The sequence below is a fragment of the Sturnira hondurensis genome, unplaced genomic scaffold (genome assembly GCF_014824575.4).
Source record: "Sturnira hondurensis isolate 20B ecotype Veracruz unplaced genomic scaffold, ASM1482457v3 Scaffold0000780, whole genome shotgun sequence".
Lineage (NCBI taxonomy): Eukaryota > Metazoa > Chordata > Mammalia > Chiroptera > Phyllostomidae > Sturnira > Sturnira hondurensis.
Genome location: NW_028073411.1, coordinates 23,698,839 through 23,719,078, shown reverse-complemented (window position 1 = coordinate 23,719,078; position 20,240 = coordinate 23,698,839). Strand labels below are relative to the sequence as shown.

Below are 20,240 nucleotides of genomic sequence, written 5' to 3'. Positions count from 1 at the left end.
GGCTGGGCTTTGCTTTTACTCGTTTTGCCTCGGGCCTTGTTGCAGGATGTCTGTCTGCAACGGGCATTTCATTCTCCTTCCTCGGAGCCCCGATTTCCTGCTGCTCCTCGCCATCCTGTGCAGATGGTGAGTCGGGGGGTGGGGCAAAGTGTCTCCTTTTTGCAAACACTTAGTGGGCTTGGTGGGAACCCGAGTGCCATCCCTGAAGGAGGTTTGGGTTCGTTGGAGATTCCCGCCGGCACCCTCAGCTCATTATCCGTAATTGCTACAAAGTGGCAACAGTGTGAATGCGCATCAGCAGATGAACGGGTAACTGCAATGTGGCTATTGGGCAATGGGTGTAAGTACTACGTCAGCCTTGAAAACACTGCGGTGAGAGAAGCCAGACACAAAAGGTGACATACTCTGTGATTCCCGGGATGTGAAATGCCCAGAACAGGCAAGTCCACAGGAAGTTGGTCTGTGGTTGCCAGGAGCTGGGGGGAGGCAGGACAGGGAGTGACTGCTGAGGGGTATGGGGTTTCTTTTGGGGGTGATGAAAATATTCTTAAATTGATTGTGATGGTTGCACAAGCTGTGAATATACTAAAACCCACCGAGTTGCCCATTTTAAATGGGCCAGCAGTGTGGAACGTGATTCTGTCTCAATAAAGAGGTTAAAAAAAGAATGTGTGTGGAGCTTGGAGCCTGGCAGGGTGTCCCTCCCTCATATGTTTCCAAGGTGGGTCTTTAACTGGGGGTCCGGACGGGGGATGGGACCCTCCTGGGATGCCTCCTCCTCCTCCTCTTTCTAAAAGTTGTCTGGTGGCAGGTGTTGCCCAGGGGTCTGCTGATTTGGGGTCCTTTGAGATTCATGTGAATTTGAGGCACGTCTTCCTGCTTCTGTAAAAGTCACCGTCGGGATCTGGGCTGAGATGGCATTGACCTTGAAGGTCCCTTTGGGCAGTCTCGTCATTGTAATGACACGAAATCTTTCAATCTGCAGACACGGTGTCTCTCTTCTCTCACCTCCCTTCCCGATACTTCCTGGGTCCCCACACGCAGGCCAGACCTGTCCCTGAGCGGCCGGCGACCTCGGGTGCTGTTGGAGGTGGAACTGCCTGGGCAGCGTCTGCTCCCTGCACTGTGGGCCTCTCTCCATCCCCCGCTTGCCTGGTCCTTGCCATCTTCCTCCCTGGGGTTGCCCCCCGGGGTTGGGAGTCTGTGACAACTAGCGGGGAGGTGGCCCAGAGGTGGACGAAGTCGGCTCTCAGATGGTCACCTGGCGAGTCAGATAGAGGCTGGTTCTGGGCACAGAGGACACTGCAGTCGCTGACTGTTAAGCCACCTGGGGCCAGCCGCCTTGACCACGCGTTATCTCCCTACGCAGCCCCCGGGACACACCCAACGGAAGGAGGCGCAAAGGTGGCTTGCTGCTGCGGCAGCACTGCCTGGAGTGGTGGGCCGACCTCGGGGGTCCTGCGCACAGTCCAGCCAGCCGGACCGCGGGGGTTGGCGTGACTCACTGTGATCAGTGGTTCAGGACTGTGTGGAGGGTGCGGCTGGGGGCCTGGAGGCTGAGGGCCCTCTTCCGGGACCGTGGGAGCAGCCGCCTGACCCCCGTGGTGTCGAGGATTGAGCAAGGTCCTCTTTCAAGGTGTCTTTAGTTTTAAAGAGGAGGCTTGTCAATAGATCACTGACCCGGCTCGGCTGCATCGTCATGGGGGGAGCAGAGCCTGTCGTTCGGGGGAGGGGAGCATTCAGTGCCGGGGCCCCTGTTTAGGGCAGTGTGTGGTCCTGGCCCCCTGTGTCTGTCGCCCAGTGGACACTCAGGCTCTCTCCACCCCTGAGATGCGTGCACACACCATTCCTGGGAGCCCAGCAAGCAACATTCCCCTCCCCCCGCCCAAATAAAACCAAGGCAAATGCCAGGGCCTGGGGCCTTGCGTGAGGCTTAACAAACCTCTCACCTCTGTGTGGATGGAAGTCTCAGCGGTGAGCCCAGAGGCCTGGTCGGGATTACCGGTGATGGAGACCCAGCTTGCCTTGTTAACGCAGGAATGGCCTGGCTAAGGCAGCCAGTCTCAGAAAGGATGGCAGGAGCTGGCCTTGAGCTGACCTTGGGGCCTGGCGCTGCTGTGACTCGCTCCTGGGTGTGTGGCTCCCACCCCTACAGCTTCACAGGGTGAGAGCCCACCGCCTTCCGCCCCCTTCACCGAGTCAGCCCGGGAAGACGGACTGACCAGGCCAGGCCACACGCGCGCCCTTAGCCCACTGCCACATCTTGTCTCTGGGGCGGCCATCGAGCCGTCTGAGGGCTGGGTGACTTGGGCACCAAGTTGTCCCAGACGCCTGGCCAGGGGAGCCAGGCTGCGGGCCTGGTCTGCGCTCCGGGCTGTGCCGTCTCCTGTGAGAAAGGAAATGGAAATCGAGTCTCGTTCTGCCGAGAAGGGAGTTGAGACCCAAAAGCTGATGAGAAGCCCCCTCCGTTTTGGAGGGGGCTGCTCGGCGAGGATGTGCCCCCGCAAACTTCCTCAGGCACCATAACGTCAGTGTCAAAACTGACGACCCCTGCCAGGAGCGCGGTCGGCCATCAGTAAAGACCGGACCCTTTGCTCATCGCAGGCACTAGACCAGACTGCAGGGCCCATTTCCCTGGGTTGGCCGATTAAATCTGGGTGTCGTTCCACAGGCTTTCCCTGCGGCGAAAGGATCTGAGGAGTGAATGCGCGGCAGAGCGCGGGCGGCCTTCCAGGGTCGATCAGGTTTCTCCAGCGGCCAAGGGCCTGCTGAGGCAGCGTCCCCGCCGCCACGGCCACCGCATTGATCGGTTTTTGTTTCCCTCCGCGTCGGAACGATCCAATTTTAAGCATGATTTCTGAGCTCATGCAAGACTCTCCAGTGGCCCCAAAAGGCCAGGCAGAGCCCACATGGCAGCCAGTGCTTCGTTCCTGTTAAAGGTGGGGACACAGCTGAGGGCCGGGCCCAGCCGTCTGGACCCCGAGTGAGTGGGCTTTTGTGCCTGAGCAGACCCGGCCTCGGACGTAGCCACTGTCTGTCCCCGGTGGGGACCCTTTGCGTCTCGAAGACCCTCCCTGCACCCCCCATGAACTTGGAGCCCTGTGAGTTTCCCTGTCAATGTCACGGACCCCAGGGGCGTGCCTGAGTCTGGCTTGCCCTGGCTCCTACCTGGCGCCTCAGTCCCCGGCTGCAGCAGGGCCTGCCCACTTCTACTGGAAAGGATGTCCTGCTGGCTCAGCGGCTGCTGCCCTGAATAGCCTGTGACTCTGTCGTGGGCACTGGCCACCAGGAGGCCCACAGGCTGTGCCAGGTGGGTGGTTCCGGGTCTCGGTGCACCCGGAACAGTGTGGCTGCCGAGTGGGCTGGGCTGCGCCAGGGCTGGGCTTCCTCATCCCCTGTCCACGGAGGGGCCCCTTCTGTACTTGCCACCGCCCGTGATGAACGGGCGTAGCATACGCCAGGGAACACTTCGCTTACGTTAATTGCGTGCCTCAGTCCAAGGAGGGGCCAAGAAGCGAACCTGAGTGAAGGTCTCTGTTGTGGGTTGAATTGTGTCCCCCCCAAAAAAAGATGCATTCAAGTCGGAATCCGTGGAAGCTCTGAGTGTGGCCTTATTGGAAAGGGGTCTTCGCAGAAGTGGTTGCTATGGTAGTGAAGCTGAGGTCATCCTGGAGTTGGGGGTGCAAATCCCAACTGGGGCCCTTGGAAGGGGAAGAGGCAGAGATCGAGGTGATGCACCCCTGAGTCGAGGAGCGTCAGGGACAGTGGCCACCACCAGGCGACACCAGGCAGAGGCAGGAAGGGCCCTCCCCCTGGAGCCATCAGGGGGAACGCAGCCCTGACGGCACCTCAGTCTCAGACTTCTGGCCTCCCCGAGACACGTTTTTAGCCTCTGGGTTTTGGGTAGGTCACCCCCACCGCGACAGGACCGGAGCCGAGGCCCCACCTGGCCTTTGCCGCGCCGACAGCCTCGGTGGTGTCCAGCCAGGGAGGCTGTGAGTGCGGTTTGAAGGTGCAGGTTGCAGCCCAGTGGAGGTAATTAAACTGGAGCGCAGCACGGAGGCGTCGCGGTGCGAGGGCTGAACGTGGCGGGGGCTCTGAGGGCACCGCGGCCTGGCAGATCCGGAGACACGGGAGCTCGACCCCCACTCCCCCCCCAACCGGACCATGCCATGGCAAAAACCACACCCCCGCCTTCCTCCCAGGCCTCAGTCCCCACCCCCGGAAGATAATAAAAAACCGTGTCATGATTTCTGTTCATCGTTGAGAAGTCTGCAGTCTTTTTCGATGAGGTTCCAAGGGGCCTCTGCAAGCCCCCTGTATCTACACGCGACCCGACTGTGCCCTGTCCCTTGACGGCAGCCATAGATAGGGGCCTGTGTTCCAGCAACACCTTCGTATGCAGCCACGCGGCCCCCTGCCGATCCCGGGGTAAACCGACAATTAAAAATACCCACACTCACTCGACGTGTTCTTCTTTCTAGAAAGTTCTCAGAGAAATGGCCATTTGATGTACCATTATTGCTGCCTGGGCCTTTCACAGTGAACCCCTGAAGGAGGGTCAGCGCCCGCCGTGCAGCTGAGGGGTCTGTGGTTGCCGAGTTGGGGAGTGGGGGCTGGGGGGGGCCTGGCCCCAGGAGGCACCCAGTGTGCGTCTCGGTTCCGTCCTTCTTGGGAACGCGGTCACCAAAAAACACACTGTGACCCAGCCACGTGATTCGCCGTAGCCGACAGGAGGAAGCAGCCCAGGTGTCCAGCACAGGTGACGGACAAACACTTGGTCTCCCTCTGTGGTGGAAGGTGACTCAGCCGAACAGAGGAAGGAAGCTGGACAGGCGCTCCCGTATGCCGTGGGTGGGCCATGGGGCGTCGCGCTGGTAAAACAAGCCGGTCACCGAAGGACCGATGCTGGGGACCCCACTTCTCCAAGGTCCAGTCAGACTGGCAGAGACGGGAGGTAGACGGTGGTCGCCAGGGGCGGGGGGGGCGCGTGGTGGGGCAGTGGGTCATGGGGACGGACTTTCCCTTTGGGAGGACAGAAGTACTGTCAAACCCACGGGGAGGGTTTGACAAAAACATGAATGCATCCAGAGCCCCGAACGGCACACTCGAAAATGGCTAGAGTGATGAGTTTTATGTGGTGTGTGCTTACCACAACTTGAAACGTCAATGAAAAGAGCCCCGGCCGGTGTGGCTCAGTGGATTGAGCACCGGCCTGTGAACCAAAGGGTTGCAGGTTCAATTCCCAGTCAGGGCACATGCCTGGGTTGCGGGCCAGGTCCCCAGTAGGGGGAGCTCAAGAGGCAACCACCCACACACTGCCGGTTTCTCTCCCTCTCTTTCTCCTTCCCCTCTCTCTAAAAGTAAATAAATAGAATCTTAAAAATTAAAAAAATAAATGAATTGTGACATATATGGTGCACACAAAGGGTGCCCATGTATACAGTTTAAAGTATAATGAAGAAAGCACCCAGGGCACTGCCAGCGGCTCCAGCGGCTTAGACAGTCGCCTGTGTCCCTTCCCGTCTGGACCCTGTGCTTCCCCTGCAGAGCTGCCACGCCCGCCCGAGTGCGCTCCCTACGGCCTTGGCCTTTGCCTGACCTGGACCTTTCTGAGCCTGGAGCCACGCCAGCATCACAGCCCAGCTCCGGCTCCGAAGTGTGGCTGCGCAGCCGGCCTCTGCGGGGCTGAGTCAGGTCTGGAGCCAGGTGCGCTGTCACTTTGCAGCCTGGAGACGGGGGTTCAGCGCCTGGCTGCGCGCGCATCCCTCCGACTGACTGGGTGTGGAGACAGGACAGCGAGTGAGCGGACTCTGGCCGGATGGCCCGGTGTCTTGCGGCCCCACCCCAGCATTCCCTACCTCCCAGGCCTGACAGCTGGGCAGGTTATCCTGCCTCTCTGCCCCAGGGTCCCCATCAGGGAAGGGGACAGCACCAGGGTGTGGGGACAGGATCAGTGCCCGGGAAGGTGGCCGGGGAGGGCTGGCCGTGGAGCTCTTGTCGGCTGGCGTCCACACTTGCCATTTTTCCTCTCTCTCTCCCTTTTTTTGCTGCTTGTTTCAACTTGGCGAAAATGCTCTTGTAAGCTTGTCGTTCCACTTGTGGGAAAATTAAACACATTTAAGAATAAATTAGATTAGGGGATGTGCGATCATTAGCCAAGTAAATTATTTTTTGAAAGATGTAATGCACCGAGCAGGACACGGCCCATGGTGGCATGTTCACTCAGTATTGGTCAGGGCGACGGATGGTTTGAGGAGCCATAATAACAGATTCTCAGTTCTAAAACCACGGAACTGGCTGCGCAGCAGCCATGTGTTTGTAGGAAACACAGGGGGGGGGCGTGCTGCTCCCGGTGAAGAGCACGGCCCGGGGAGGGCTGGCGCACGGCGTCCCAGGAGGCGGCCTTCAGCACAGAGCAGCCGGTCTCGGGGGTGCGCCCACCTGGGCCGAGTCCAGGAGACCAGCGGGCGGAGCGGGTGCCTGCTGTGTGGTTGACAGTGAGTCTGAAGTGAGGCTGGGATGCTGGGTCTCAGCCCCAGGCACTCGCTGGAGCTGGGGCTGGGGGCAGGGGCCCTGCTCTTGCCTTTCCTAGTTCCTGGTGGTTCTGGCAGGCCTTGCTGTCCTCGGCCTATAGCCGTGCCCCTCTGCCCTCCCCCTCTGTCTTCACGTGGCCTTCTCCCCCCTGCATGTCTGCGTCCAGATGCCCCTCTTCCTGGGAGGGCGCCTGATACTGTGCCCCTCACCGAAACTTGATTTCATCTCTACAGGCCCTATCGCCAAATAAGGTCACAGTCACAGGTTCCGGGGGGACCTGATTTGGCGGCGCGGCTCACCCCACAGTGCTGTGTGCTTGGGAAGAGCCTGAATCCCGCTGAGTATCGTCGTCGCTCTGACCGTGGTCTTCAGAGATGAGGGGGCCATGGAGATGAACACACAGCGGACTGCGATTTATCTTCCGTCCGCTCCCTCCACGGTTTGTGCCGAAGCCTGTCCTCGGTTTTGAAGGCAGGAGAGAGAAGGGGGGTCGGTCTTTCTCTTTTCCTAAAAAACACCCCGAAGCTTGTGTTTGCACGGGGCACAGAGCTCGCAGGTGGGTGGAAGCCCTGGCAGTTTAACTTCTGCTCGGTGGCTTTAGTCTACACACTCTTTCAGCCACATGGAAAACAGCCGGGTGTTTTCTTTGTTGTCCCTCACACACAGGCCTTCACGGTAACCCCCCTCGCCGTCAGCCTGGGGGAGTTTAGTGAGCGGGTGTGGTGTCCCGTCCCTGTGGTCACGGGGGAGGTCACCCAGTGTGGGCATTGGGAGTCCGTTGGGAACGGTGTGCCCTTGGTGTCTGTCATAGTGGCTGAAACAAAGCGGCGGCCTGTCCCTGCCTTTCAGGAGTCCCATGTGGCTTGTGTGACAGGCACAGCGCCTGTGTCACCAAACAGATGCAGAGACTGCTGTCATCCGGCTCTAAATAGCTCCTGTCATTCTTCTGGTGGTGTGTCTGCTCCGCACGACAGAGGGGTGGCGTTGGCGGCGTCCCGGGCCCTGTTCCCTCTGTGGCGGCTGCGCTGTCTCCGCTCACTCCGCATCCCGGCGCCCTCCCCGCTGCGCTCTGGGACGGTGTCACGGTGGCGGGGGGGGGGGTGTGCAGGACTTGGAACTGTGGCGTGGCCTCTTGCACAGGGACTTCGAGGTCGCGGTCACGGGGCCACATCTCTGGTCCCTGAGGCCAGAGGCAGGCCCTCACGAGGAGGCCCTGGAGCATTAGAGCAGGAGCGACTCGGGCTGAGCCAGAAGCAACAGAACTGGGGAGTGGGCCTGAAGCCGGGAGCCCCGGGGGCCAGCTCAGAAACCCCCGCAGTGAGGGTGGGGGTGGGAGGAAGCCAGGGCCGAGTCCAGGTGCACCCAGGGGCACTGCCCAGGGTACACGTCCTCTGGTGACGCGGCTCGTTGGATGTTAACCCTAGACAGCAGGCGGGGCACAAGCCAGGGAGCGACGCCTCGATCACTTGAGAGGAGAGGCAGGGGGTGTGACAGTTTGCTGCACGGAGGGGATGGGGGACTAGAGACGTCCTGTGGTGACGGCCCAGGGAGGTCTGTGCTGGACCACAAGGTCGCACGCCAGCCAGACTTAAGGAAAGGACATTTAGGAAGCAATGGTGGGGAACGTGAAGGAGAGTGATGAGCCGGCCAGAGTGAGGCACTCGGTTCCATTTGGTCCCCCCGCCAGGGCGCTCCAGTCCCATCTTCATGGCCCCTGCGTTGTACGAAGTCACCCCAAACAGGGCATGCCCAGAGTGGGAGTCGCCCCCTAGGGTGGACGCACCGAACTGGGGGGCTGCACCCAGTGGCCAAAGTGGCTGAGTGCTGCCTCTGCCCCCACCCCACCTCCAGGGCCTCCCTGGGCCCCTCCGCCAGAGGTGAACTCGAAGGCAGCCCTCCCACCTGCCCTGGAAGCTCCAAGCTGGCTCTGCTCTGGCTTCGGCTTTGTTTCTGGTATCTGATTTCCGTTGTCCTGGCAACGGGCTGATAAGGGTTCCTCTTTAGCGCTGGTCCCCCTGACATGTCGGGTGATGGGGAGACACAGCATGGATGACGAGGGACATCACCGCGTCAAGGCTCATCTGCTCTGGGTGGGGACGGAAAGCCGGACCGGGGCTAACCCGGGCCTCCCACCGCCCTGTCCGGGGCCGTGTCTCTGGGCCAGGCTGAGAGCAGGCTTATCCAGGGGCCAAAGTCTTGTTCCGTGTTGGCTGGGCTGAGTAAGCATGTCTGGAAAGGCAGCCCGGGCACTGGCCCTCCCCATTTCCTTCCCCACGCCCTGCCTTCCTGGGGGCAGCGGACTGGCCGGCGAGGCCTGTGGCGGTGAAGATAGAAATGACCTGCCGCAGTTTCCGGGCTCCTATCGATAAAGACACCCAGCCCCTGGGGCAGCTCTGTCCTTCCTCAAAGTCTCCCTAAAAGGGCCTTTCTTCAAACTGCAAGTCATGGTGGTGTCCCTGCCCGTGCCCATATATGAACTTGGCATGCCTCTCCGCAGTCCCCTGCAGAGTCCCCACTGAGTCCGGCCGAGGCCCCCGGCCTCCCCTGGTCTGCGCCTCCAACGCCGCCTCCGCCACTGCAGCCCCCGCCAGTGAGTGCCTCCCACCTTCCTTCTCCCTTCCGGCAGAAGCTAAACCCAGCCACCCCCCATCCCTTCTCCGCTTTGTGGGGGCAGGTTGTTTAAGCAAGAGTGGCCCCTGGCTGGCCACTGGCCTTTCCCAGAAGGCGTCCAGGACGTCAGTTTGAGGATGACAGGGAAAGGGGCCCCGGGGACGGGCGCCTGCTTTGCGAGCGAAGCGCGTTGGGAGGGAAGTTCCCATCCCTGGTGGCTCCTTGGGCCTGGGGGCCTAGAGGAACGGTGCTTGGAGTGTTTTCAGGGTGCGGTTGGGGTGCACTTGTTTCGGGGGTATCTGTCTGGTGGAATGGGTCAGCCGTCCTTTGCGTCTGTTTTCCCCTTCAACTGGCTGACCTGGCCGGCCTCTGGCCCTTCTTGTCACCGCTGGACAAGAGACCCGTTCTCCCCGCTCCTGGGGACACAGCTGTCCCCAGCCTGGGGGTGAGCCCAGCTCTGCTGTTATCGTCATAGCTGTGGCAGTTGGCAGTCACTCGGAGGCTCAGTGGCCCTCCTGGGAAATGGGGACAGCGGTGCAGGTGACGTGGGTTGTGCCTCGGCCCCACGGGCTGTCTGGGTCTCCTAACCTGTCCTGTCCCACGCAGTCCTCGGAACAACTTTGTCTTACAGCCGAGGAAGCCGAAGCCCAGAGAGGCTCAGTCGCCCACCCAGGGTCATTCAGCACTCGGGGCCGGAGTCGGGAGTTTGGCCAGAGCTCTTCACTTCCTGTCCCCTAGGGACCTGCCGGGGACTGAATGGCATGGTGGCTGTCCACACGCTGCTGGTGGCTCTGACGCTGAGAAAGCCCCAGCTGATGCCCCTTCCCTGTAAGGGCCTTCGCAGTAAAGGGCACATCTTCGTTCTGGGCTCTGCCTGGTGTGTCTGTAGAGAAGGGGACACTGGTGTCAGGTCCACAGGTGACAGCCATGGGAGGCATCCCTCGAGCAGGCGGCTCTTTGCCTGGATGGTCCCAGCTCTCCCGTCCTCCGTGTGCATCCTCCGTGTGCACGGGTCTGAGGCCAGAGGAGAGCGCCGGGGAAGGAGGGGCCTATGGAGCCGGAAGGCGGGAGCCCCTTCGCTCCCTTGCTGACCGTACAGTGACAGGCAGGACCTGATTCGACCAAGCCAAGTGGCCCTTCAGGGCAGCACAGGGAGGGGACGGCTGTGGAAGGGCTCGGCGTCTGGGGGGCGCCCAGAGGACCAGGCCCTGCCTGCCCTTCGCCCCCCAGCCCAGGGGCTGGAGTGGGCTCTCTTCCTCTTGCTCTCACAAAGGGAGGGGCTGGGTCACCGAGTCCTCACCCCTACGCTAGGGGAAATCCCAGCACAGGAGAGGGAGAGGTCATTTAGCTCCACCTCCCCAACCCTGGTGTGACCCCTGGCAGACTGTGAAGGCCGAGTCTGAGGGCCTCACCTGGGCAGGGGTCGGTGGGGACCGGGCACCCTGCGCACACAGGCCCTGCCGGGAACTGGAAGCTGTGTCACAGGTGCTTCCTCGGGAGGCCCCTCAGCTTCACTGGTAGATAAGTGGACTTCAGGCTCCAGAGCTCGGGGACTTGAGCTGAGTGCCCCCCCACTGGGCGCACTGGGGCTCCCTGGTGGCCTGCCCCCCCCCCCATCAGCTCTGCCTTTGCAACCGGAGAGGTCTTTTCTGGAGTGGCTCTCACCACCACGTGTCTGTGCCCTCGCTGCAGGCTCGATGTCGCTGCCTGTGAGGACTTGGGTTGGACTCGGGTTCCTGCCGGGCTGGAGTTCCTGTGCGCTTGTTCCCGGGGCGCACCCCGCGGGTGCGGGGCCGCGGGCACTTTCCTGCATTGCCCTGAGCCTTAGTTCCCTCGCTGGCGAGATGGTGACAGCTGAGGCGGCCACTCGCTGCGTGGAGGGTGGTGGCCCTCCACACCAGCCCGGAGCAGGCTGCCAGCTGCTGGCTGCCTCTGCCTGCCCCCCGTTCTGACCTCTTCACCTGCTGCAGGGGTCTAGCACTGCAAGCATTTATTCCGTAAACGTCTGTGGCTTCCCGTGTTTGTTCTTTTGTGGACAGGACTTGGTAGTCGGGTAGGCTCGGTGCCTGCATGAAGTCACCATCAGCTGCCTCTCCTTGGGTAGGTCACCTTGGGCAGCTGAGCCTCCATCCCTGGCTGGGCGGCCAGAGCCGGAGTGAGCTCATGTCTGAGGGTGTGTGGCCGCAGGCCTCGGTAGAGGCAGACTCCCTCCTTTGTGGTGCTCACCCAGTGGTCTCTGTCCTCACGCCCTCTCTTGCTGCCCTTTTGGGTTGGGGGGTTTCAAGTTGGGCAAGGGGCGGGACAAGAGAAGGGAACTTGAGAAGGAGGGGCTGGCAGTGTGCTGAATGGGACTTCAGTGGCTTAGTGGCCCTTCTTCTGCTGGAGAACGACCCAGAGTGGAGGGACACACTTCTCCTACCCACTGGGAGTGTGGGGGTGGAGGCCTGGCACCCTCTCCCTCCTCCCTGCGGGCCAGGCTCCTGGAAGAGGTGACTTCGAATTTGCCTTCTCCAGGAAGCCTCCCCGGACTGCCATTCTTGTCCTCTCAGGCCCACAGCCTTCTCACATTCCTCCGAGATTTGTGTCCTGGATGCTGAGGCCATTAGGGCCAGGCCTGCCTCTGCGTCCCTGCCCTGCCCGGCCAGCATCAGGCCTGACGTCAGTGAAGGTACAATGTAAAGGGGGACCCCAAACCCGAATTTGCTTATAAGAAATTGTGTGTGATTCTTCCATGTTCCGACTTCCGCGGCTCTCACAGCCCTTTCTGTGTGATGCGGTTCACCTATGGGGACGGTCTTCCTCCGCTCGGACCAGCGTTTGAGCTCATCCACTTTGATGCCTTTCGCGCTTCTGCTGTTTTTTTGTTTCGCCTCTTCCGCATTGGAAAACGTTCCCCTCGGAGGACTGTTTTCATCCGGGGAAACAAAAAAAGTCACTCTCAGGGTGAGATCGGGTGAATAGGGAGGGCACAGGGGTCCCGCCATTTTTGGTCAAAAACTGCTGAACTCTCAGCGTGGTGCGGGCAGGTGCGCTTGTAAATCACCCACCATGAAATAGGCAAACACGGAGAAAGAGTCTTTGAAAACAATTCAATGAACCTGAACGCAGCCTCTCACAACGCCACCAGCTGGTGCACTGAGACAGATGGGCTCCTGGAACACTCAGTTGCTGGGGGAAGCCCGTGCTACCCGGGGCCCACCCTCCAGAAGATAATTCTGGTTTTTGGGGGTCCCCCCTGGTAAGTGGCTGAGTCGGGTGAGTGAACAGCAGGTGTGAACGGAGGCAGATCCCATGACGGCTGTTTGATAGAATGTGTGTGAGAACGAACGTAGCCCAACCTCCGTTCCCCGGCCCGGCTGACTCTGAACCTCCGCAGTGCCAGCTATGGATAACGGGGACTGAGAGAAAAAGTGCGCGCCTCCCCCCGCCGGTTATTTTCTCCAAATGTGACATTTCTGTGCAGCTGGGGAGGCAGGACGGGCCTTTGAAATTTGGGGTACACTTGCGACACATTCATCATTTGTAGAAGGCACAGTGGAGGCCGGGAGGGGATCTTTCAGAAAGGAGGAAGCAGGGGCCCCTGCAGGCTGTGGGGTGATCACTTGCTTCTTCCCCTCCAGCCACACAGGTGACCGACTGGCACACAGTAGGCCTGCAAACTCCTTTGCTGAGCATTTGTTGAGCGCCTACTCCATCCAGTGTGCCGCCCTAGGCTCAGTAGTTCACAGGTTTTTCTCGTTGATTCCGTGACTCCAAGGGACATATGGCTTATAACCCACCCCTCACTTGGGTATCGGCAGACATCTTTGGAGGGCCTACTGTGTGCCAGACCTGTGCTGGGCTCTGAGGGTGCAGACAGGACCTTGTGCTCAGGGTGTGTCTGTCCAAGCTGGAGACAGACCGCTGTTTCAAACACGGACTGATAACAGAATGTGACAACTTCAGGACAGGAAGGAAGGGAGGTTTGTGCTGCACCCAGGGGACTGCAGGCGGGTGACCTGGAACACTCTCTGAGAGCCGGAGAAAGGGCAGTGCCCTGCCCCTGGAGCCAGGGCAAGGCTCCCGCTGAGGGGCAGAGGGAAGCCCAGCTTGTCGGGACTGCGCTCGCAGCTTTGAGCCCCTAGGCGGAGCCTGCTGCCCTCACAGCTGCCTTGGTGAGCAGAGCTGGCAAAAGAGGTCCCTTGGCACTGTGACCCCAGGCTTGGGTTGGTGCAGCCTCCAGGTGGCAGCTGTCCAGCTGCACAGGACGCTGGCTGCACTCTGGGCTGCTCTGGCCTCCCTGCCTGGCTCCAGTTGCGTCCCAGTGTCCAGAGCCCCACTGGCTTCCTTGGGAAGGGGTGGTGCCTGGTTGCCAGGACAACCAGGGGTGGGAGACTGGGCCTCAGCAGGTGGCTGAGCTTCTTGCAGTCCCAGAGAGTGAGGTCCAGGGTGGGCTGACCCTGGCCTGCAGGGCAGAACAGGAGGACCCCTTGTCTCTGCTGTAGAGGGGTCAGGGTGGGAGAGCGTGAGGCATCCCTCCCTGCCTCCCTGCCGTCCCCCCCGGCTGCCTGCCACAGCCCCACAGGCTGTGTGGGCGCACCTGCTGGGCATAGGGGCTGACCATGAGGATGGGCGGATTGGACATGGCTGCAGTCGCTCCTGTTCAGGGTGTCTGTCTCGTGTCCATACTGGGTGAAACAGCCAAGGGATGGGGGGGGGGGCGCTGTCCTTTGTGCCAAGGAAACCCTCCTCTCGGGCTCCGTGGAGGCTGGAGGTGGGGCCAGTGGCGGCAGGTGAATCCTCTCCTCTGAAGGGTCCCCAAGGCTGAAGGATGCCCCCTCCCTGTACCCAAAGGCAGTGCTCATGGTCCCCAGAGCCCAGGACAGCCAGAGCTCCGGCCTGCCTGGGCCCCTTCCCTGAGACCCCGAGAAGAGGCTCACCAAATGGATGCGGGAGAATCTGCCACCTCAAGGCCCTCCACTTGGCTGCGCTGCCAAGGCCCTGTTGCTTTGCAAGGCCATAGGTTCTATGGATAAGACGAGGACCCTGGGGGAGGGGGCCACTGTCCAGCTTGCCACAGAGGCCCTAACACGGGAGTGGGACGTGTGAGCCCTAATCACGAACACCAGAAAGGAGTGCCAGGGCCTGGAAGCCTACATCACACTCACTCAGGCACTCACCATCCACTCTCCGGGTGCCACCGGGTGCCACCTGTTGCCCCCGCCTGGCCAGGCACCCCGCAGGGCTGGGGAGGCACCAGGCCTGGCCTGTGCCCTTGCAGAGCGCTGAGGCCACAGACCTGGTCCCAGACACAAGTGTAAGTGTGTGCCTCCAACTGATCCCATTTGAAAGGACCATGAAAGCCAGACTGCAGCGCAGCGGGAGGGGCTCCCTGTGTGGTGCCTTTGTCTCCCAGCCACTCTTTTGGGGCTTGCCTTCCGAAGGCCCCTGTCCAGGGACAACCCCCGCCCCCCCCGCCCCTGGGGCCCTGGGTGGTGGAGGTCTGCCTCTGCTGCCTTGAGGGTTGCACCCACTCAGGATGGGTGGAGCTGTCTGCACCTGGGCAGGCCCCGGAAATGCCATCTTGGCCCCTTGAGCATCTGAGCATCTCAGGTGGAACCAGCTACTAGCACTGGGGTGTCCCCCCACCTCCAAAAGCCAGACTTGCTTAGATGAAACTTTTGCTGGTTCTCACTTGTACAGATGGAATGGGGCCACTAGAGGGCGCCGTCCCACCGGTGTTTTTTGCCCGTTTCTCCAAGTTCCCTCCCAACTGAGCGTTTATTTCTGTGGCAGGTGCACGTAGTCTTTTTTTTTTTTTTAATGCCTTAATGATTTAATTTCCTTATTTTCAAAGCAGAGCACACTTTGGACTTCCCTGGATACAATGAGACACATTAGCGATCAGATTAATTAATACAAGTTTTGCAGCGCAGGGACGGGAACTTGCCTCACCAGGCTTATTCCTTCCACCGCCAGCTCCGTTTCCCTTTATTGGGCATGTCCTGGCAGCGTGGTGGCCTCCTCGGGTGCGCCCCCTGCTGGAAGGGACCCGTGGTTTCTCCACCTCCAGCCTTGGGGGGCCACGACCCTCAGCTTGGCACACGGGGACGTCCGTGTCGCCTTTTGGATAATTCCGAGTTTCTTTGGGGTTTCACTCTCCACCCCCACCCTCTGCTTCCTCCAGACTCTTTCTTCTTTATCACCGATTGGCCACAGGTTTTCACAGCTCACATTTGAAATTGATTTCAACCCCACCCCATCCAGTGGTGGACGTCCAACAAATGCACCATCTCCCAAATCAAGGACGCAGGGCACTCCCATCAAAGGGTCTGCCGTCGGATTGGGGTGACCTTGGCCAGGATGGAGTGGTGGCCAGGCACTTGTGCTAAAGAGGGCTGGATGAGAAAAGGAGAGGCAAAACAGGATGGCCCTTTTTGGGGTGAAGGTGGCTGGCTTCAGGGATGGGGGTCCATTCGTCAGAGGGGTGGGGTGAAGGGCATGCACTCCGTGGAGGTGGCCCCCGCGGTTCCTGGGGAGCCCAGACGGGCACGCCTGCCTGACAGGGCCTCCCCACCAGCCTCCGCCTCCGGGGCGCACCTGCTCCTTAATCTCCCCCGAGTCCCTTGGGCTGAACTTCCAAGCCTCTCACGGGCTCTGGAGCTCACTTCTGCCGGTCATCTGTCAGTGTGGGTGGCAGCTGGCCCCGGCGGACTCTGGGAGGCATGTGTACTTTTCAGAATTGGTGTGGGGTGGAGGGGGGCAGGCTCCATGGCCAGCACCGCCTGGCTGCTTCCCCGACACATCTGTAGAGACAAGTTCTGTTCCCGTCCACCCTGGCTGGTATTAGTTTTAAATGCTCAGCCACCATGTGAAGATGCCCAAGCAATAAATCCAGGGTCTTCGGGACTCGGCCAGGCCTGGGGTGCGAGGAGATGGACGTCCCAATGTCTGGATTCTTCCAGACTGGTGACCTGCAGGCCCATGTCCCCACAGTCCCCTGGGCAGTTTCCTGTGGTGGCCGTTTCATGCCTGGGTGCTGAATGACAGCTGAGGCTTCTCGGGTTCGGTCCGACTCTGTCCCAGGCAGGCCAGCGCACCTTTGTGGGGTCTCCTCTGTGGGCTGGCCCCACTCTGGGGCTCGGGGGGACGGCACGGGACCTCTGCTTCTAGGCGTGTATAGTCCAGCAGGGAGACACCCAACAGCTGCTGGGTCCTCGACTCGGGAGGCTGTACCTGGCACCTCTCGGGGTTCGCTGGGCCAACCTTGCAGAACCTATGGCTATAGGTGCTCAGCCTGCCGGGAACCCAGCGCAGGTGCTGATGAGCAAGAAGTGGGCGGGGAGACCAGCGTTCTGCTGGGCTGACGACTTCTCTACGCACACCCGCTTGTGAAATTAGTTGTCATGACAACCTTGATCGAGTTATTATCCCCCCGCCATGGAGGGGCATATAAGACAGGAGTTACCACGTGTGCCCAAGGGCACGAGGCTGTTCCTCCCGAGTCCTCCCCGAGTCCCCGAGGCCTCCGCTCCCCCCACTGTTGGCTGTGGCAGACCCCGGGCCTGGGGCGGCCGCCTTCTAACAGGGCCCAGCAGAGGGGAGTTGCAGGGTGTTCGAAGGGCAGCCTGCTGGGCCACCTGGCGGGGTGGGGGCGGGGCCCCGGGGAGGGGTTGGGCTGTGTTTCCGGAGGCAGCAGGGGATGGGACGGTTCATGGGTGGAGGAGGGACCTGATGGGCCAGGTTCCAGGACCAGCGTTGTCTTGAGACACTGTAGGAGGTGGCCCGGCAGGTGGACCGGGAGCCTGGCTCTGTGGGGGCTTCTCGCACAACTGCAGACCTTCTCGGCTCTTCCTGTTGTTGCCCGAGGACGTCACCTGCTGTGTTCACAGGGGCGGCTTGACGAAGCTGACCCACTTGCTTCCTGCCTGAAAAACTGAACAAAGCCGCGCTCGTCCCTCTTGGGCTGGCCCTCCTCCCACGCCCTGGTTTCTGCTCGCTGGGAGGTTCTTGTGCAGAACCCGATGTTTAACTTTCACCCGGAAAGTCTTCCTTCCTCGTCTTCTTTCCATGACACTTTGTGCTCTGTGCCTTTTCACGTTTTCCGAGTGTCCAGGGTGCGGAGGACAAGAGGGCGGATTCTCTGGGCCGAGGGGATGGTCTCTGTGACATCGGTGTTTTTGTGTCCCTATCTGCGCTTCAGCATCTGGGCCTTCAAAGACCTGCGTGTCCCCAAACGGATGGATGGCCATGTCCCTGGTGGCCCCGCTGCCACTGCCAACCGCCTGAACGTGCCCCTGCAGAGAGGTGGGGCCCGCCTGTCCCCGTAAGTCCTTAATTGCAGAGCAGAGTCCTTCTTCCCAGGCCCTGTGCGTGGCTGCGTCGCAGTAATTGGGTTCTTGGTGACTCATGAAGTCTTAATGGGAACTCTTAATCCACCCAATTAAGGGGCAGGCGGAGGAATGTTCTGCGAGAAGAGACTGTTCCCAGTCCTTCGGACTCTGTGTTTCTTACCCACGGTCTCCACTCAGTGCCGCCTTGCCTGTGTGAACACCTCTGTGGTCGTTCATTCTGTAGATACGTATTGAATGCTTGCTGTGTGCCAGGCTTTGTGTGGGACATGAGGTCATAAACAGCCCCCAGGGCCCTGCACTCCCTGGGGGGCAGGGGACAGGCACACCCCACAACTGCATGACGGGAAAGAGGGTTTCCCAGCAGCTCTGTGCACAGGGAGCTCTGGGAACCTGGGGGGGACCCTAACTCTTCTGGGTGGGGGGTGTGTAGGGAGCGCTTTCCTGATGCACCCGGGGCATGGGATAGAGTCCGCCAGATACAAGGTGAAGGGCGTTTGAGGCGGAGGGAACCAGAACGGCCCCTTCAGAAGGTGGGTGCAGAAGCTCAGGAGCTGCAGCTGGGGTGAGGGGAGGAGGGGCATGCTCACCAGGAGTCTTTGGGTGCCGCTGGGTTTTGCCCTGGGGGAGGTGGGGACTGCAGGCGCTCTCCACCCTAGAGCCACGGGGGCTGGCGTTGCATGTCGGAAGGACTGCAGCGTCAGACAGGACTCCATTTGCAGAAGACAGAAAGCCCAACTCAAAGTGGATTGAAAGCAAAAGAATTCATTGGTGCTTTTGACAGAAAGGCCCAAGAGATGTCGGCCTCAGATGGGGCTAAACTCTGTTCTCTCAGCTCTTCGACCCGGTGCCGGGTGCTGCGTGGTGATGGCAGGATGGGGCAGCTTCCACCTGCACCCCTCTGGGTCCAGGCCAGCGGGGAAGAGTGCTCCTCCCGCTCTGTGTTCCCAGGCCAGTCTCCTTTAGCTTCAACTCCGCCTGGACGCAGGCTCTCCCTGACTTGATAACTGTGTTCTGGGGGTGCAGTGTGTGCCGATTGGCTCAGGCCTGGACTCTGCTCCGCCCCAGGGTGGGGTCAGAGCCCCACCTGGAATATAAGGCCGGAGAATGGGGCTGGAGGGGTGGGTCCTCTAGGGGAAGGCCGCATGCTGTTTGACCAGAAGGCGGATGGATGCTGGGGAGGGGGACGGGATGGTCACCCGCAGAAGAGGAGGGGCTGGGCTATCACGAGGAAGGCCAAGGCAGGCCCCCCCCCCCCCGCCGAACAGGGCACGATGTGCAGGATCCAGGGCGGGTGGGCCCAGGCCCAGCATTCAGTCTTGATATCTGTGCTCTTTGCATGTGTGTTGCAGCCCATTTGCGCCAAGTCCCGGGACCAGAATCGGGTCGTGTGGTTTTGCTTGGTCGTGCTACGCCGGTCCCTCCCCTGGTCCCTGTCCCCATCTGGGTGGCTGGTGTGTCCCTGAGTCTGGCTGTGCTGATGGAGCTTCCCAAGCCTCACTGGCCTCCCAGGGCCACTGCGGCTGCTGAACCTGTGTTGCTGGGGTGTGGGAACCAGCCCTCTGACGTGGAGGGTCTTGGAGAAGCCGGGGTGGCCAGCGAACAACATCGCTGTTGCCGTCGAGACAGGCAGCTCTGCCCTTGGCTCAAGATAAATACCAGGGATTCAGGAGGAATAAGGAGATTCTGGGCTCTCTCCATAGTCTTCCTAAGGGAAGCACAGGAAGTGGTCTGTGCTTCCCTCAGATCCCACCGGAAGCTGGGAGGCCATGTGGTTTTGGGTACCGTGGACCTTGGGTGGGCAGCTCGGGTGTGGCACGGCCTTTTCCTGTCTGCACTGGGAGCTTAGTGTGGCAGCCTGTGTGAGGGAGATTCACTTGGCTCAGTGAATGTCCCTCCTCCGTGCAAACCCAGGGCCCGGCAGGTGCTGGCCCGGTGGGAAGTTCTTGAACCGTGGTCCTCCCTTGAAAGAGTCGCGCACCAGTTTGGGTTCAGGAGCTTTGGGGGTTCGGGAGCAGCAGGGTGTTGGCTGTGCCCGGTGTGGTCTGTGGACCCGCACCTGCGGCCCCGCCTGTGAGGCGGTCGGTGACGCTGTGCCTGGGGCCCCGCTCCAGACCTGCTGCGTCCGAACCCCCCAAGGGGTCCTGAGAGCCTCAGGGTCTGGGAGCCCGAGTGCTACAGGAGGGTGAGAGGTCAGCGGAGGCTCCAGGGCAGGCTGCCTGATGATGGGGTGGAGGGGGGAATGCTGGAGAGCCCGGGGGGACGGGGTCACTCGTGGGTGTCGTCTGAGAATGGGTCCTTTTGCACCCTACAGGTGTCTGGGCTGGGTTCCCTGAGGACCCAGGCTCCTCAGCCCCTCTTGGACACCTGTCCCAGGCACACCCAGGTGGCCCTACCTCTGTGTCACTTGAGACAGAGGCCACATGCAGTGGCAGCACCGGGTGGGGGCGGGGCAGGCAGAGGGTCCTGAGGAAAGGTGACTCTGAGGGTCTCAGCTGAGTGGGTAGCCTTGTGTCCAGTAGGAAGTGTCCTCCTGAGCTTGGGGGTGATGGCAGAATGGAGATCAGTCCCTCCTCCCCCAAAACATACTGCTTCTCTCCAGCCCACACACAGAGGGTGTGGCCTGGCGGCCCTTTGTGACTGATTCAGGGGGGCCTGCAACAGCCCCTCCTGCAAGGAGGTCCAGGGTCTGAAGCCCCCAGGCCAAGTCTTCCCCTGAGACAGGGGGGCCCCCTGCAGGCCCGGGCAGCTCGCAGCCTGGTG

General features: G+C 61.0%; 1 protein-coding gene across 2 annotated transcripts in view; it reads left to right on the top strand.

Annotated features, from left to right (window-relative positions):
* Positions 1 to 20,240, top strand: part of PARVB (parvin beta) — a 73,313-nt gene that overhangs the window by 11,056 nt on the left and 42,017 nt on the right. Inside the window, exon 1 of one of the 2 annotated variants that reach the window (XM_037049787.1) lies at positions 9,104 to 9,127. The exons of the other annotated variant lie outside the window; for it this stretch is intronic. Coding sequence (XP_036905682.1) covers position 9,127 — 1 coding nt within the window. The 5' untranslated portion in view covers positions 9,104 to 9,126. Of the gene's footprint in view, positions 1 to 9,103; positions 9,128 to 20,240 lie in introns of those variants that run through there. 2 annotated transcript variants of the gene reach the window in all.